The 17,898-nt window shown below is 44.4% G+C and overlaps 1 protein-coding gene across 1 annotated transcript in view; it reads left to right on the forward strand.

Moving 5' to 3' along the window:
• The first annotated feature begins 425 nt into the window (after nt 1-425).
• The window catches only part of HIP1 (huntingtin interacting protein 1), a 71,137-nt gene continuing 53,664 nt past the window's right edge, over nt 426-17,898 (forward strand). Inside the window, exon 1 of the mRNA XM_081889766.1 lies at nt 426-595. Coding sequence (XP_081745892.1) covers nt 545-595 — 51 coding nt within the window. The 5' untranslated portion in view covers nt 426-544. The remainder of the gene's footprint in view (nt 596-17,898) is intronic.

Here is a 17,898-nt window from a genome sequence, read left to right on the forward strand (position 1 = left end):
TCTGGAGGTCCGCACGCTCCCCACCCCTGCATGGAGGCAACCAGCCGCCTTCCAGATGTTTTGGACTACAACTCCCATCAGCCCCAGCGAGTGCGGTGGGGGGGGACTGCAGCTGTGGCCGATGGGAGTCGCAGTCCTGGCCGTTCGGAAGGCCCCAAACTCTGTGGAAGGGCGGTGGCCGGCGCACGTGGAGGAAACGGGCGGAGCCTAGAGCAGCATCCAATCGCAGAGGCATTTTCTTGAATTCTCCCTCCTTTAGGCGGGGCTGCCGCGGAGACGCCCGGGGGATGCTCCCTTTCCGTCTGCTAGAGAAGGAAACGGGCGGGAAAGAAAGCCCCTCCCCTTTCGTCGCGGAGGCCCAATCGCGGCGCCTCGGGCGGTGAGTGGCAGCCGCCGCGGACCAACGGGCGGGGCGAGTGGCGTTCCTGTCAGAAGGGCGGCCGGGGCCTCCTTCGCTTCTTTCCAGGCCGCCGCGGGGCGCTCGGGGGGTTCCTTCAGGCGCGTCGCCCGCCCGCTTCCCGAGCCCCCCGGAGTTATCGGCGGGATGGTGGACGCCGCCGTGGCCGCCGAGCGGGACTCCTTCGAGAGGGGGCAGGTACCCTCCCGTGGGGCAGGGCGGGCGCGTCGGTGGGCGGAGAGGGGCAGCGGAGGAGGGGGCGGTGGTCGTTGTCGCCCCAGGAGCACCCCTGGCGAATACCCAGCCCTTCTCAGGCTCAGGCTTTTATGTTGCTGGTGTGTGTATTGGCCTTTTTTTTTCTTCTTCTAACCGAGGTGACTCGAAGCTTAAAACTTTTAACGCTGGAACTGGTGGGCATCCAGTGAAGCTGAAATGTGGGGAGGATTCGGGGCACAGAAAAGTCATTTCCACAGTGCCGCGTTAAACTCTGGAACTCTCTTCCACAGGAGGCAGTGACTGGCCAGCTTTAAAAAGAAGTTCGGGCAAGTTCATGGAAGAAAGGTCTTGCCAAAGGCTACTAGCCACAATGGCCAGGCTCTGCCTCCACAGCAGAAGCAGTAGTTGTTATTAATGTTACGAGTATTAGCTGCTTTTCGTTTTACCAAAGTAACACAAAGTGACCTTCGGGTTTTTTTATTGTTGTTATCACCTGCACTCCTCCACACCCAAAGGTCCCAGTGTGGGTTACACCAATTGAAATGCATTCCTAAAAACTGTTGAAAAGAAGTTAAAATTACAGCAGTTGGGTAGGTCCTTAAAATATACACCTTAAATGTCAGAAGCCGGGGCAAAGAAGTGTAAATTTGGCATCCTCTAGAATTTATGTAATGAACATATAAACAAACAAACATAGGCATTAGAATCAGCATAAAATAAAATAAAAACAACCCATATATATATATATATATATATATATATATATATATGCTTTCGTAGATTTTCACGGGTACAGGAATGCAGGTTTTGGTGTCCTCGGGTGTCTTCCCGTGTAAAAGTTGGGGTGTCTAGGCGACGTTTCGACGAGGTCTCACTCGTCATCTTCAGGCTGGTGCTTTCGGCTTCTTGTTACTGGAACAGAGCAGGATCTCAGTGTTTGAGTTCCTATAAATACTGTTGAGGGGGTGTGGTGTATAGCCTCCAATGTTCTGGGCAGAGAGGAAGTTCCCAGGCTAGTGTGCCTTTTCTTCTTTTGTTCCTTAATTACTTGAGGGATATCTTGAGTGATTTCTTGAGTGATATCCTGAGTACCACTTAGGTGGGTCATTAGGTGTGGATTAGTTGCTAAAGTCTTTGTGTCTTGACCTCTTGAACTTTGTGAAGAGTTTTTCTGAGAAGATGGCTGTACTGCACTTAGTTGTGCTCTGGCTTGGCTTCGTGTATAGGGGCGAGCTGTGGTTTTGTGGCCTGTGTCAGCCAGATCTGTGTAGGGATTGCAGGGGGGTGCAGCATCCGGAGGTGCCACCATGGTTTGGCTACTGGATGGTGTCTGTAATTTATCTGTGGAGAGGGTCTGGGTTTGGGTCTGGTGTGGTTGATTGGTGATGGCGTTCTGTGTGCCTCTGGATCTGGTGTCAGTTTTTGTGGGGAGGGCTAATTTCCAGATGTCTGGCAAGCGGGATGTGTCGTCACGCTTGTTCATGTTGTGAGGGTGTTTCTCTATCTCGATGGCTTCCATGATTATTCTCTTGTGGTGATGTTCCATGTTAAAGAGCAATTTGGAATCTGCAAAATTAATTTCGTGTCCTGTTTCTTTCATGTGTTGGAAAAGAGAGGAAGTTTTTTCTTCTTTTTTGACGGCATTCTTGTGTTCTGCGATACGTGCATTTATTCGTCTGTTTGTTTGTCCAATGTACGTGGCTGGGCAGACTTTGCAGGGTATTTCATAGACCCCTTGGTTTTCCAACTGGATTTTATCCTTGGGGTTTCTGAGGATATTGGCTATTTTTTGGTTGGTGCAAAAGGCTGTTTTGATATTGTGTTTATGGAGGATTTTGCTAATTTTATCTGTAGTGCCCTTGATATAAGGAAGGAGGGCCATGCCATTGTTTTCTTCTGTGTCTTGGTTTTTGGGGGGTGTTTCTTTTTGGATTAGCTTCGTAACCCTGTTTTGCTGGTATCCATTGGCAATTAACACATTTGAGAGATTCTGTAACTCAGTTGTCAAGTGGTCTTTGTCAGCCAGGCGTTTGGTTCTGGAGATGAGAGTCTTGGCTACGGAGTTTATTTGTGCAGGGTGGTGGTGTGATTGTGCATGTAAGTAGCGGTTGGTGTGTGTTTTTTTCCGGTAGATAGTGTGTCCTAGGGAGCCATCAGGTTTTTTGTAGATTAGGACGTCAAGGAAGGGAAGTTGGTTGTTGGCTTCTATTTCCATAGTGAATTGTATTTTGGGGTGTAGGCTGTTGAGATGTGTGAGGAAGCTATCCAGTTTTTCCTTCCCGTGTGGCCAAATTACAAAGGTGTCGTCAACATATCTGAGCCAAAGTTTGGGTTTGTGTTCTGACTTGTCTAAAGCATTGGTTTCAAAGTGTTCCATGTACAGGTTTGCGATGACCGGTGAGAGGGGTGATCCCATAGGTGCTCCTTCTATCTGTTTGTATCTTTGTCCATTGTGGATGAAGTACGTGTTGGTTAGGCAGTGGTTGGTCAGGTCCAAGATGTATTCGGGGGGATTGTATTTGTTTTGAATGGCTGTCAAGGCTTCATTAATGGGCACTTGTGTGAAGAGAGATACAACATCGAAGCTCACAAGTAGGTCATTAGGATGTAGGTTTTGCTTCTTTATTGTTTCTATGAACTGGAAGGAGTTTGGAACGTGTGAAGAGATGGATTCTGCATAGGGCTGAAGTTGCTTGGCGAGAAATTTAGCGAGATTTTGTAGAGGTGAGCCTATGGAGCTGACTATTGGTCTGAGTGGTGTTCCTTCTTTGTGTATCTTGGGGAGGCCGTAGAGTTTGGGGCATCTGGATGATTTTTCTCTGGGGATGATTCTTAGCTGGATTTCTTCACTGATAGGAGAGGCTTTTATTTTGGATTTGGTGGTTTTTTCCAGATAGGTGGTGGGATCTGTTTTTATAGGTTGGTAGGTAGGATCTTGGAGTAGATTTGATAGTTTTGCTTGGTAGTCCGATGTGTTCATCACAACAGTGGCATTACCTTTGTCTGCTGGGAGAATGATTATGTTGTTGTCTTTCCTCAGGTTGGTGAGTGCTTTCTGTTCTTCTTTGTGTAAATTGCTTCTGGGTGGTTTGCTGGAGCAGAGGATGTTGGTGACTTCAAGTCTGATTTTATTGGCTTCATCTGGGTTGATTTTGGTTAGGCTAGCTTCGACTCCGCATATGATGTTTTCCGTGGGGATGCGTCTCGGGGCGACTGCAAAGTTGAAACCTTTGGAGAGTACTTTGGTTTCAGTTGTGGTGAGGATCCTGTCTGATATGTTATGTACTGTTTGTTTCATGGGTTGTTGTGGAGGGTGGCTGGGCTTCTGGCGTTTCTCTAGTTTGTGGAGTTTGTTGGTGTGTGTGTCTGTCTTATGTGAGGTCTCCGTTTCAGCTCTCCAGACGGCTAGTTGTTTGCATTTGTCCCAGAGTGCAGGGTGGATTTTGTTACAGAGTTTGAGGTGAAGAGGTGTGAGCTTCGATGTTGTATCTCTCTTCACACAAGTGCCCATTAATGAAGCCTTGACAGCCATTCAAAACAAATACAATCCCCCCGAATACATCTTGGACCTGACCAACCACTGCCTAACCAACACGTACTTCATCCACAATGGACAAAGATACAAACAGATAGAAGGAGCACCTATGGGATCACCCCTCTCACCGGTCATCGCAAACCTGTACATGGAACACTTTGAAACCAATGCTTTAGACAAGTCAGAACACAAACCCAAACTTTGGCTCAGATATGTTGACGACACCTTTGTAATTTGGCCACACGGGAAGGAAAAACTGGATAGCTTCCTCACACATCTCAACAGCCTACACCCCAAAATACAATTCACTATGGAAATAGAAGCCAACAACCAACTTCCCTTCCTTGACGTCCTAATCTACAAAAAACCTGATGGCTCCCTAGGACACACTATCTACCGGAAAAAAACACACACCAACCGCTACTTACATGCACAATCACACCACCACCCTGCACAAATAAACTCCGTAGCCAAGACTCTCATCTCCAGAACCAAACGCCTGGCTGACAAAGACCACTTGACAACTGAGTTACAGAATCTCTCAAATGTGTTAATTGCCAATGGATACCAGCAAAACAGGGTTACGAAGCTAATCCAAAAAGAAACACCCCCCAAAAACCAAGACACAGAAGAAAACAATGGCATGGCCCTCCTTCCTTATATCAAGGGCACTACAGATAAAATTAGCAAAATCCTCCATAAACACAATATCAAAACAGCCTTTTGCACCAACCAAAAAATAGCCAATATCCTCAGAAACCCCAAGGATAAAATCCAGTTGGAAAACCAAGGGGTCTATGAAATACCCTGCAAAGTCTGCCCAGCCACGTACATTGGACAAACAAACAGACGAATAAATGCACGTATCGCAGAACACAAGAATGCCGTCAAAAAAGAAGAAAAAACTTCCTCTCTTTTCCAACACATGAAAGAAACAGGACACGAAATTAATTTTGCAGATTCCAAATTGCTCTTTAACATGGAACATCACCACAAGAGAATAATCATGGAAGCCATCGAGATAGAGAAACACCCTCACAACATGAACAAGCGTGACGACACATCCCGCTTGCCAGACATCTGGAAATTAGCCCTCCCCACAAAAACTGACACCAGATCCAGAGGCACACAGAACGCCATCACCAATCAACCACACCAGACCCAAACCCAGACCCTCTCCACAGATAAATTACAGACACCATCCAGTAGCCAAACCATGGTGGCACCTCCGGATGCTGCACCCCCCTGCAATCCCTACACAGATCTGGCTGACACAGGCCACAAAACCACAGCTCGCCCCTATACACGAAGCCAAGCCAGAGCACAACTAAGTGCAGTACAGCCATCTTCTCAGAAAAACTCTTCACAAAGTTCAAGAGGTCAAGACACAAAGACTTTAGCAACTAATCCACACCTAATGACCCACCTAAGTGGTACTCAGGATATCACTCAAGAAATCACTCAAGATATCCCTCAAGTAATTAAGGAACAAAAGAAGAAAAGGCACACTAGCCTGGGAACTTCCTCTCTGCCCAGAACATTGGAGGCTATACACCACACCCCCTCAACAGTATTTATAGGAACTCAAACACTGAGATCCTGCTCTGTTCCAGTAACAAGAAGCCGAAAGCACCAGCCTGAAGATGACGAGTGAGACCTCGTCGAAACGTCGCCTAGACACCCCAACTTTTACACGGGAAGACACCCGAGGACACCAAAACCTGCATATATATATATATATATATATATATAAATAAATAAATAAACATGACTTCATACACACTTACTTCCCCCTCCCCGTAAGTGCTGTTGGAAAGCAAATAAATAATCAGGCATGTAGAGCTTTTTAATAGTCATAGTAGGAAAAAGAAATGGAACAGTAACCCATTAAGAACACACGTACAAAATATCCAAACTAAAACTAATAGCAGAAGAAAAAGGGGAGAGGAGGAAGTAAGCTCTAACAATACCTTAAGCAGGAACAGATTCAAAAGCTTGTTTATATATATATATTAAAAAGGAAGTTTTTGAGTGCTGCTGGAATGCAAAGAAAAAGGAAGGTGGCCTAACCACAGCAAAAAAGTTGTTACATTCAGTGTTTACAATATCACAATCTTGCACTTGAACCCCCTTGTAATTGACCAAAGTAAAAACTTAACAAAATCCAGATCATCCATCAGCCTTGACTTCCGACAGTAATTTTTTTTTTGCATATGTGATCATCATTGGGGGCAGAGGGTTCAGCCCCCTGTCTAAGAGCCCTGCAACTGGATCAGACAAAAGGGTCTAGTCCAGCATCCTGTTCTCACAGAGGCAAACCAGGTGTTCCAATGCGAAGCCCACAAGCAGGAACTGAGTGTAACAACACTTTCCTCACTTCTGAATCACAGCAACTAGCATTCAGAAGCATATTGGTAGTTTCCTTTAGCAGAGATAGAAAATAGCCATTGTTGCCAGTAGCTGTTGATAGGCTTCCTCTCCATTAACATATCTAATCCTCTTTTTAAAAGTCATCCAAGTGGGTGGCTATCGCTGTGTCTTGTGGGAGCAAATTCCATAAAGGTGTTTTCACTCCTCTGCAAACAACCACAGAGATCCCATGATGGACCACACCACGTGCAGCACCCATCATCCCTGTCCTCTGGCTATGCTGCCTGGGCTAATGGTGGTTAGGAGTTGGCTGGAATAGCCAACATTTTGCATTTAAAACTAAGTTAAAACTATAGGCGTGTCCATAAGGAAGAAGATGGTCCTTCAGGTAATTTGGTCCCAAACCATTGGGACCTGAATTGTGAAACCAGTACTTTATATGGAGCCCTGAAATCACTATTGACCAGTATGGGCATTTAAAATCCAATGCTTATACAATGTTACCTCAGGTTAAGTACTTAATTTGTTCCGGAGGTCCGTTCTTAACCTGAAACTGTTCTTAACCTGAAGCACCACTTTAACTAATGGGGCCTCCCGCTGCTGCCGCGCCACCGGAGCACGATTTCTGTTCTCATCCTGAACCAAAGTTCTTAACCTGAAGCACTATTTCTGGGTTAGCAAAGTCTGTAACCTGAAGTGTATGTAACCTGAAGCGTATGTAACCCGAGGTACCACTGTACAGTATAATTAGACTAACAGCTTTCTGACAGAGATTTTGCTGTGCTGTATAAAAAACCAATAGGAGTTCAGAATGTCACTTGCTCTCTACTTCTCTAGGTTGTGGATGGGTACCATGCATTGTTTCTTGGTTTGGCAGAGAGCTGAGAGCAGTTCTTTGCTGTGTCAATTGGGCTCTCATGACATGGCAAAGTGAACCAGAGGCTAATCAGTTTCCTTGTAGCTGCATCTTGCAGCTGCTGTTGCACTAAGAATGATCTGTTTTACTACATGTTTGCCCTGAGCAGCCTAATCTGAACAAGATAAGAATCAATAAATTTTAAAAACACCAAACCAAAAGGAGAAGAGAAAGGGATAGAAGGGTAATTCATTTATATGGAGACATGTCCTTTCAGCAAAACCATAAGGCACCCTATGATACTTGAACTCAACACTATCTGTCTGAATAGATTATACTGTACAAGCATCTAAACTGCAATGTGTGCCCCATTTAACTTGAAATTATCCAGTATGTGAGTTTAGCATCCTTAAAATTCAAACAGGCTGCCCCCCCCCCAAAGGAGGCAATACTAGCAGGAACCAAATTTTCTTCTGAGCAATAAGCTGTTCTGATATTGATTTGTTTTGTTAGATTATTTGGGTTTGCTTTGCAAAATAACACCATAAATGTTAAGTGGAGTGCAAACAAAGAGTCTTGTGAGGACCTGGAAGAAGTGTTCTGGATGTGAAGTGGCAGGGCTGGATAGGGTTTTTTTAATTCCTAGATAACATGATCAAACTTCTACAAGGCATATCAAATTGTCTGCTCTTTTAAGCTGCGTCAGTCTCAGCTCTGTAGATGAAGGTGTGAAATGGAAGTGAAAGGTTTGAGAGAACAAATAGCTTGACTACTGTGAAAACAGGATGCTGCGCTAGCTGGGCCACTGGCCTAAATCAGCTGCAGGGCTACTCTTAGGTTCAGGAAGGGAAGCCTGGGTGCTGAAATACGGTACTTACTGCTGTGCTGTTTGGATATCTCAAGGAGAGAGCCCTCCCAACACAACAAAGGGATGGAGATGGGTACTGTATCTTATTAAATTAATGTTTTCATTGTAAAACACAGCAGCCCAGGGAAATAGAAACTGCAGCTCCGTCTGTGTGAAGTTCTGCATATCACTTTGTAGTTAACCTCAAAGAGTATCCAAAGTTACGGTGAGAACACATGTTGGACTAGATGAGCATTTAGTCTGATCCAGCAAGGATCTTTCTTGCGGGAGCAGGGGACAAATCTGGGAGACTTTTTGTTTGTGATAAGGCTCGTTTTCCTGAGCATTTTGGTTCATGATATGCTTTTGTTGCAATATGTTTGAGGTTAAACACATTTCTGAGCCATCTTGACTAGTCTAAAAAAAGAAAGAAAGAAAAGGAGAAGACTTTTTAGGGCTTCCTAGCAAAAGAAAGAGAACACCTTTAAAACCCTTGCTTTCTGGCCTCCTACAAGGATGAAAAGAAAGGAAATTCACAGTAAGTCCAACTTCCCATTTATACAGTCTGGGGATTTGACATTTTCCACAAGGGAAGTGCATATATTTGTTGCACTGCTTATTGCACTTTGCTTTATCTCTTTATTTAGTGTTCTGTGTCAGCAGCAGGCAAATGCTTACAGCGCAAATAAATAATGGTTGTGGGGAGGTAGATAAAGGAAGACCAGCTTCAGTCCACAGATGGCTTCCAGCTAAAGGTGACAAACTAACAGAGACTAGAGAGAAGACAGCAGCTAGGCAGAAAATTGAAAGTGACCTTGCTGCTTCCCAGTGGAAAGTGAAAGGTTATTAGGCTGTGGTGTGAAGGTGAGGGGAAGGGCTTTGTGTAGTTGCTATTTTTTTCCTTCCTTTAGGTAAGAGAGTATTTGGAGCTATCTACTGAAAAGACTATACTAGTTATGAAATCCATATTGCCCTTTTTCACACAGATCTCTTCTCCCCCCGCCCCTCCAATTCTGGGTGGTATGCCAAGTCCTAATGGGCTTTCTGTTAAATGAAAGAGGCTCAGCCAAAAGAGATGCAACTGTGTGGCTTGCTTTTCTTCCTTTGCACAGCTTCAAATTCCATCTTTAGTTATCACGTGGAGGAAATCAGCTACGGAAAACTGCAGAAGCTGTCTGCCTTCCTAGAAATTAGTCCAAACACTGCACCTGCAAATAAGAGGCTGACCAAAGTTATTGTAAGGTGTATCAGTAGGTTCTTGTTCGTTTGCTGTTTCTTCATTTTCTGTTTTCTGACACTTGGTTCCTATAGCTAGACAGCAGTATATTTATAATACTGAGTGCAGTGATGATTGGGAAGGAGAGTTAGCTGGAAGTCCCACATATTCAAGGCACGTGCCCTGCAGCACGTGATTAATCCTGACACCTGCAAAACATTCTCCTTTTTTACTAGGGTGCCTGCCAATTGGTAGATGTAGATAGACCATGCAGCCCTTGGAAGGTTAAATAACAAACAGGGCAAAGTGCCCAGCTTGGCTTCTGTGTCCTGATTTTGTCCAGCTCACCTACCACATCTGCCCATAGGAAGCAATGAGTAGTGCAATGCCAGTGAACCAGTGAATGATCCATGCCATGGGACAACTGAATTTCTACCTAGCATGGCAGGAACTGTATATGAAACGCTGAGGATGAGAAACAAGGTGACAGGAAGATGGAACAGGATTGCAAAGGACATGTGGGGATGGGGGTAGATGCAAAGCACAAGCAGTGAAGAGACTCCCTAAATGCTAGGAAATCTGTTCACCAGTGAGAATGGATAAATGCACCCGGGAGACCAGTGCTTAGAGATACAAAGGCAGATGTGGCTTTTATCCAGAAAATGTCACATTAGCTTATCTGAAACTCCCTGTTTCAGGTGTAAAACCATTGCATGCCCCTTCCTATCCAGCTAACGAAAGGACTTGATGAAATATTAAATACTGTTCTCTTTCAGGAAACACATGGCATAGAAGGAAAGAGCCAATTGTGCACACATGTAAACTAAAAGACCCATGAGTAACCTGCTTCTTCATTGTCTGGATACACTGCTTTGAAACTTTGGTGATTAGGCTCTTTAAAAATAGCTGAAAGTAATAAACAAGACTTTTATTTTATTAAGAAATTTGTATACCACCCTTTGCCAAAAGGTCACAGGGTAGTTTTCAACCTAATAACAATTATTTAAATAAAACTCATAATAAAAACAGCAGTGTCAAACTATTTATAAGTTACGTCCTCCACTGCTCCCCTCACCCAAAAGCCTGCTAGAAAAGTAGGCCATGGTAATGGTGGTGGTGGCGGCACACCTAACAGGCATTTGCATCACCATCACTCTGACTAAAAAGTGTATTAGTGAAGACAAGACATGGGTTATGGCAAGTTTGGCTCTTCTGGAAATGGGCAGAAAATTGACTGGTCTTGAGCAATGGCTGTTGATTCCAAGTAACTCAGGTGAAGGGAACTTAACAGTAGATTTGCTCAGTGTGCCCTACAGTTGACATGTTGTTGTGTGGCTGCTGTCACTCAGACTTTACCGAGGCAAGGCAACTCTCTTAGGAATAGTCTGGCAATTGGAATGTTGTTGCTGGGGATGGTTGTGCTGCTTTTGTGTATGTCTGTGTTGTTTGGCTGCCCAGATGTAGCATCCTTGCTGGAGGTAGTGTATAATAAACCACTGAGCAGGCAGACATGTAGAGTCCCCATCCACAAACTGACACTTGTCATATGTGGGATAATTGGTAGGGGAAAGGCTTGAGGACAAGGTGGCTTGCTTGTGGACGCTTGAGGCACATCATTTCATGCTGACCCCTGGGAAACCTGGAAAGGTGATGGAAAACTGGTTCTCTTTAGAAGGTGCTATAATGTATATTTTAAAAGAAGAAGAAGTTGTTTGCCAGTATTTGAAGAGATGTACTAGGAGAAGGAGAGGATTTTAGATACAAATGGAAATTAAAAGCACAGCAAGTTATTGGGCATCATATCTGTTTTAAGTCATTCTGCAAAGACCATAGCACTTGTGTGATATCAGTGTGGGGTGGGACAGACACTATATGGAAGAAGGAAAAGCCCACACATACAAACAAGGCAAACTGAACGAAAGAATCTTTCCTGCACTGTTGTATCACAATAGAAATCAAAACGCTTAAGTAAGTTTGCTTTCCACAGGTAACATGAGCAAAGCTGAATGGTAATAGAAAATGTTCATTTTCCTTCAGACACAGTGCATTGTATCAGACGAAATTCTACTCTGAGTAGGTCTAATTTAGTGGACCAAATTTAGTCATGTCCATTCATTTCAGTAGGTCTTAGAACTTAGTAGGTTGCACCCAATATATACTTCTAATAATGTCCTGGAGAGCTGGTTGTTCGTTGCTTCTTATTTGCTCTTACGCGCATTATTCCTGGCTCGTGCCTTGTATGAGCCCCTTGCCAATTCAGCACTGCAAAGGCCATGCATGGATTAAACAGGATTTGTTAGTTTTATCTAAATACTGACTTACTAATAAAAGCATTAAAACCCCAAACCACCTGCCCTTTACTCCTTTTTTGAAATTTGAGCCATCCACCAGTTTTGCTAAGAAGTTAAATTTGTACACAGGAAACTGGGTTCTCTGAAATTGCCGCAGTGTTGCTATATATAAAAATATATCTCTGTTCTGAACAGCTATTTAAAGAATTGACATCAGTACAGACACACCAAAAAAAGCAAGTGCTTTTGTCATTGGCAGGTGATAACATGGGAAGAAGCCAGAGGCATGCCCATTTTTTCAGTTTGGCTACTGCAGGATTAGTTTATCAATCTTTACCATCTTAAACTGGTGTGGGGAGCCTTTTTTAACCTGTGGACCACTTTTCCTTCTGGCCACATGCCAGTGGTGGGTGGGGCCAGAGGCAAATGAATGTAAAAGTTCCCTTTATACAGTAAACTAGCTTCTACACACATCCCTCTGTATTTTCCTTCTAGGCAAGCAAGGGGCACTATCAGAATTCAGTGACACATTCCACCCAGACAAAATCACTTGGTGTTAAGTGTGACCATTGGCAAGCTCTGAGGGCCAGATAGAGGGGGTCCGAAGGACTGCATTTGGCTCCTTGTCTTGAGGTTCCCCACCCTTGCTCTAAAGATCTGTGTGGATCTGGCATAAGGTGCTAAATACCTATGCTTAATTTCATGGGAAGAGTTCCCCCCACAAATCTGACTATTCATGCAAGTGCTGGGCCAGGCCAAGCAATTTGATCTATGAGATTATGGACCATAAAAATTGCCCTGCAGGCTCAGATCAGGTGTCCATCCAGCTGTGCATTGTGTATTTTATTTGTAACCAGTTAGATGCTTGGTGGAAGCTCACAAAGAAGGTGACATTCTCTCTTGATGTGGAGGATGCACTTTGGCTGTCATATCTTGACACCATTAGAAGCCTTCCCCTTTGTACATGCATATTTTTGTAAAAGCACTTCATTGTAATATCCTTCAGGGTATGTTCAGTAAATTGAGGCTGTTTCCTAAGCCTGTGAAGCCCTGTTCCTTAATCTCAGGATATGCATGCTTTCCTGCTTTTCATTGCACAAATTGGTGTTGAAATATGGTGAATGAAGCAGGATGCATTTAATGGATCAAATATGTCACCTTGCAGTATCTTAGGGAATTGGGAGCCACAGGTCCCAAGAACTTCATTGTTCACTTGGTATTAAAGTGTGGAATTAATCTCTTTAGTTACTGGAGTACTCCCTGTTCTACTTCCAGTACTGGGTACTGTCTTCAGAGATTGGAGGATGGTAGGAACTGGTCATGTTTGGGTACTTGATTATCATCTTCCAAAGCAACTACTCTATTCTGAACTTAAAAACGAAAAGCATAATGCTTGTGGTCAACAAAAGAGGTAAGGCAAATCTTTAAAAATGTAGTATAAACACTGACAATTGGGAAACACTGGCTTGCTAGTGCTCCAGTTGGAGAACAACCTTTACCAAAGGTGTCATGGACTTTGAAGGTGCTCAAACTGAGGACAAAAGGGAGAAACATGCTAAGAGGAAGGCATGCTTGGCAAACCCTCACCATGATCAACTCCCACCCAGAAACATGTGTCCCCACTGTGGAAGGATGTGTGGATCCAGAATTGGCCTCCACAGTCACTTACAGACTCACTGTTAAGACCGTGTTCATGGAAGACAATCTTACTCGGCTACGAATGATCGCCAAAGAAGAAGACAACATTGGTTGACAGAGGTGCAAGCAGACATCCTCTGAAACAAGATGCATTGTGAGGGGGACTCTACATAATAGTCAATTTCTTATCCTGACTTTTGCTGGACTGTGTATTTTTAGTGCTCTTCTCACAGCAGGTTGCGAAAAGTTTAGCTTTGAGTTCAGCATTCCTTTCCACACATTTCAAGCCCCGAGTACCCAGCAAAGGAACCGTTACAGTACTTTGAAATGTTCTTAATTTGGTGGCTGAAGGACAGAGCCACAGATGAATGACAAGAGTAAGATGTTTGAAGGGAAGGCTTCAGAACAAGGGTGAGGGAGGGAGTTGAGCTTGAAGCTCTGATTCCTCCAAAGGTGAAAGAGGGAAGACATTAATGTGGCCTTCATTAGTGGGCTAGTCAGAAGCCTAGTTTGATTGCAGGAGGGAGCCTTCCTTTAGGTTGTAGTTTTGAGCAACTGCAGTATATGTGATATTGCTTGCATTGGCCACCGACCCCAGTGAACAACAGGAGGTATGAGGTGATTCAGTAGAGCAAGTCTTTTCATCTTGCCTCTTCCACAAATGTGCCCTGTCAGAAGGTGGGCCACCCAAGGCCAACACTTGCTTCTGCTTAGGTATACAAAATATGAATTTGTTAGGCTGTCTACAAAGGGAAAGAGAGGATTTTGGTGCAGAAAACAGTTTGGGGTAAGGAAATAAGAGCTAGCTCGGTTGTTTGGATAGGTTCTGAGTGGTGCTGTCTGATTGTGCAGGCGTGTTAAGACTTCAGTGAAAAGACAGCTGAGATGAACCTTAAGCATGGAGGGTTAGCAGTACCAACCCCACAGTGGCATTCTCATTTCCTGTCCCTCAGGGTCCCTTCCCAGCATGCCGATTTCACAGCCTGGTGCTTGCTTTTGCAGGATGACCTAATTCCTTTGTAGTGAAGAGGCTGCATCCCCTGAAAGACCAAGCTGTAAGCTGCTCTGCGAATAGCTCCATTATTCTGGCAGCTGGTGTAGGCAGCTATCAATTCCTGCACGGCAGAAGATGGCATATTAAATATTTACCATACAGAAATGACGCAACTGGCAACAAACAAAGGATCTATTAGGGGGTTGGGAATTTGCTCTGGGGTTTGGGAGAGCAACTTCCTCTCGTTTAAAAAGTGTTTGCACTGCAGTTGTGAGCAACTCTGTGCTCTCAAAAGAAAGTGCAACATTTATCCGGTTTTTACCTATTTAGGGTGGCTTGAAAACAGTGAGACTTGTAAAATTTCAGTTCTGAAAAAGCTGATTAGCTGCACCTAAAAGGCAACCTGGACCTTGGCCACTAGCAGCTTACACTCTTTGCCTTGAGAGGGTTCCTTGCTTAATGGCCATGATGGCCTCAGGGCATGAGTAGTTGTGGGTTACTGGCACATTGTCTATATGGCTGCATATTAGAAGTTTGCCGTACTCAGGATACACGCAAAGGCTTAAGCTGTGGCTCAGGGTAGTTGTGTCCATTGGGAGTAGTGATTGGACTTGCTTTCCTTACCGCTTCATTTAATGTTGAAAAGATTTTATTTTTTTTCTCTTGTGACTCCGTATATTGGTGTTTTGTGGTTAATGTGACTGCTTGGAACAGGTGTCGCTGCAGCCAACTTGATAATTGCACACAGACAATTTATAGGCCGTGTGTGAGGGGTGCATAAGACAAATCTTTCTCTTTCTTTCCTTGTGGCATCTGAATGTTTCTTTTATATTTTAGAGGATTGGCTGGTGAGGATCATAGTATGAGTTCTTAAGCTAACAGTTCTAAATTTAGGCACCTTGGGTTTTTTCCAGTCTGCCCACAGCCCAAATCCATGATGTTGCCTGCCACATGGAGCCCAAACTGGCACTGCTTCTGCCAAAATCCATGATGCTGCCTGCCACATGGAGCCAAAACTGGCAATACCTCTGCCAAAAATTGTGGTGGGCTGCTGGGAATTTGAAAAACATATGGCTCTTAATCATGTGGGAAATGTCTTTATCCAAGATAGTGGAACTGTTAAACCTTGGCCGTTGTCAGAGGATCTCCCTCCTTAAGAAGCTGTTCATACCCTTGGAGGTGAGAGTGGGTGGTGGGAGCTATCCAGTGGAGTCTTTCTGTGACATTGGCCTACCAGAAGTCACTTGTACCACAGCAAGTCTTATAGGAGGCTTCACTGATGGCATCCTTTACTCTTTTATAATTAGACTTTGTTAAGGACCTTTCTCCTCCCTTGAACATGCTACAGAACATGGTACTTTTTTACTGAATGGCTGTTAATGGGTCATGATGATTTGAGTAAGCCCCTGTGCAGGTGTTGCAATCATCTTCTCTTCCATCCACAAACTTACTCTTATTTATTTGTGCCATTCTGCTTTTCACCAGTAGAAGGCAATAAGTGATTGCTGCTGATGATCCCAGGTTGAGGAGGGTCAGATTATCCTGAACTCTGGGTTTTTCTGGAATGGCAACAGAACATACGGAATTTAGGCTCAAAAGTAGTAAGTTGAGAGCAACTGGTAATCCTGAAACTCATGAAGACACATAGGATGCCATGGGGGGGGGGCAGGAAAGCTCCTGGTGGGCTTGGTATGAAACCTATTCCTTACACTGTCCAACTTCCCCAGCCACTGTGTTCATATTAGTTTAGATTTCCTTTTTTTGCTGTACCGTCCAGAAGGGCTCCTAGCGCTTGTATGGTAGCTGTGCTTCTTGAAAGCAGAAATGAGCGCTAGGGAAGGGGAATCATGCAAATCAAACATGTAAATACTATTAAATGATAACTAGTTTGTTATTAAATAAAGTGGATATGAGTACATATTAGCCCATCTTTGTATTTAATTACTTGCATGGCAGCCACAGGCAACAAGGAATTGCATTCAGGCTGGTTGAGGAAGGAGGGACCCAGCATAGAAACCCAAAATATTCACAGTGCGCACTGATGAGGAATAGTTGTTTTTCAGGGATTCACTGGTGACTTATGATTTACATCTTCAGGGTGAAGCCTCTGTCTAGAGTCTTTGGGGGGTTCCAGAGGCAAGCCGAGCAGAGTCCCTTCTGGATTTCCACTGCTGTTTGAGAGTAAATATTGATCAGGCTCACTCTGAAAACAGCTTTGTCAAACACCTGTGCTCTGCAGAGTGCTGTTGGGTTAGCTGCCCTGAGAGAGGTGGTTGTTGTGGCATCACCTTAGATAAGTGCTTCACAAACATTTTGAAGTGGAACCTACCTGCAGACTTACTGAACCTTTCAGGACCCACTTGTAAACCATCAACGCCTTTCATCAATGCCTTTCAAGCCTTCTACAAGCCTTTCTTTTAAAAGGGTCTCAACAGTAATGGTGTGCTAGTGGTCAAAGCCCCTGGAACAAAAGCCCCTCATTATGCAACCCACCCAGGAAGATGTTGGGACTTCCACATTAAGAAGCACTGCCCTGGACTCCCAGCGCAACGGATGGGAAGATAGTATGTTAACCTACTTCTACACAGATGCATCCTAATTCACAGTAATCCGTTCCTCATACCAGTTGTGTTGGCTTGTTATCCTGCCAGAGAGGTTGTGTTCAGAGACTCCTATCAGCAGTTGTGCAATTAAACTGCTGTCCAGCTGAATACAGACCACTGTCCATGTACAGAAGCCTGCCAGGGATTACTAACCTGCCTGAGATGAACAATGCGGGGGGGGGGGTGTTAGCACCAGTTGTTGCCGCTGATAACAAAATGTCCCTTCACTGGCCTTTCACAGCAGTTTTTGGGGTTTTCAACCTCTGGATTCATGTGCTTGTGGCATGCTCAGATTTGTGTGGTTTTAAGCAGCTGTTCTTTCAGAATGGTGTTAGTCTTCTGCATCAGTAGCCCTGTAGTCCAGAGAATCCATACCCCTCCCCCAAACTTGGTTTCCCCTTTTCACCTCCTAATGGTCAGCCAGCCATCCGTCTCCACTGAGCATGTCTAGCCCTCATTGAGCACCTTTTGTTTTTCCTCATCCTACCTTGGTCTCCGTTTTGGATGGGGGTGAACAACACTCTTGGGCCCAGTCCTGTCTACATTGAAATCTTTCATTTCTCTATTGTTTTCTGTGTGCAGCTCACTTCCTTGGGTACATGTTATAGTAGGTGTTTTTTTAGTATGATTCAGAAAAGGACCTGTTCAGACAATGTGATGGTTGTTTCTGCGATTTTTAGATGTCTGTGCCTCTTCCTCTCTTTCCAGCAACGCCCTTCCATTCCCCCTCCCACCTGGCTGTCAGTTTTCTTTCCCACTCAGCCGGTCAACATTCCATGCTCTTTAATTCTTATTGGACTATCTGAGGTTTTCCTTCTTAGAGTTTTTATCCCTACAAGGGTTTTTGAGTAACTGCCAATCTTCAGTTTGCCAATCCTTCCCTCTTGTGTGTTCTGGGGTGCCATTTTCGTTTACAGCACAACATAGACTTGAAT

The sequence above is a fragment of the Podarcis melisellensis genome, assembly GCF_964234715.1.
Source record: "Podarcis melisellensis genome assembly, chromosome: 15".
Lineage (NCBI taxonomy): Eukaryota > Metazoa > Chordata > Lepidosauria > Squamata > Lacertidae > Podarcis > Podarcis melisellensis.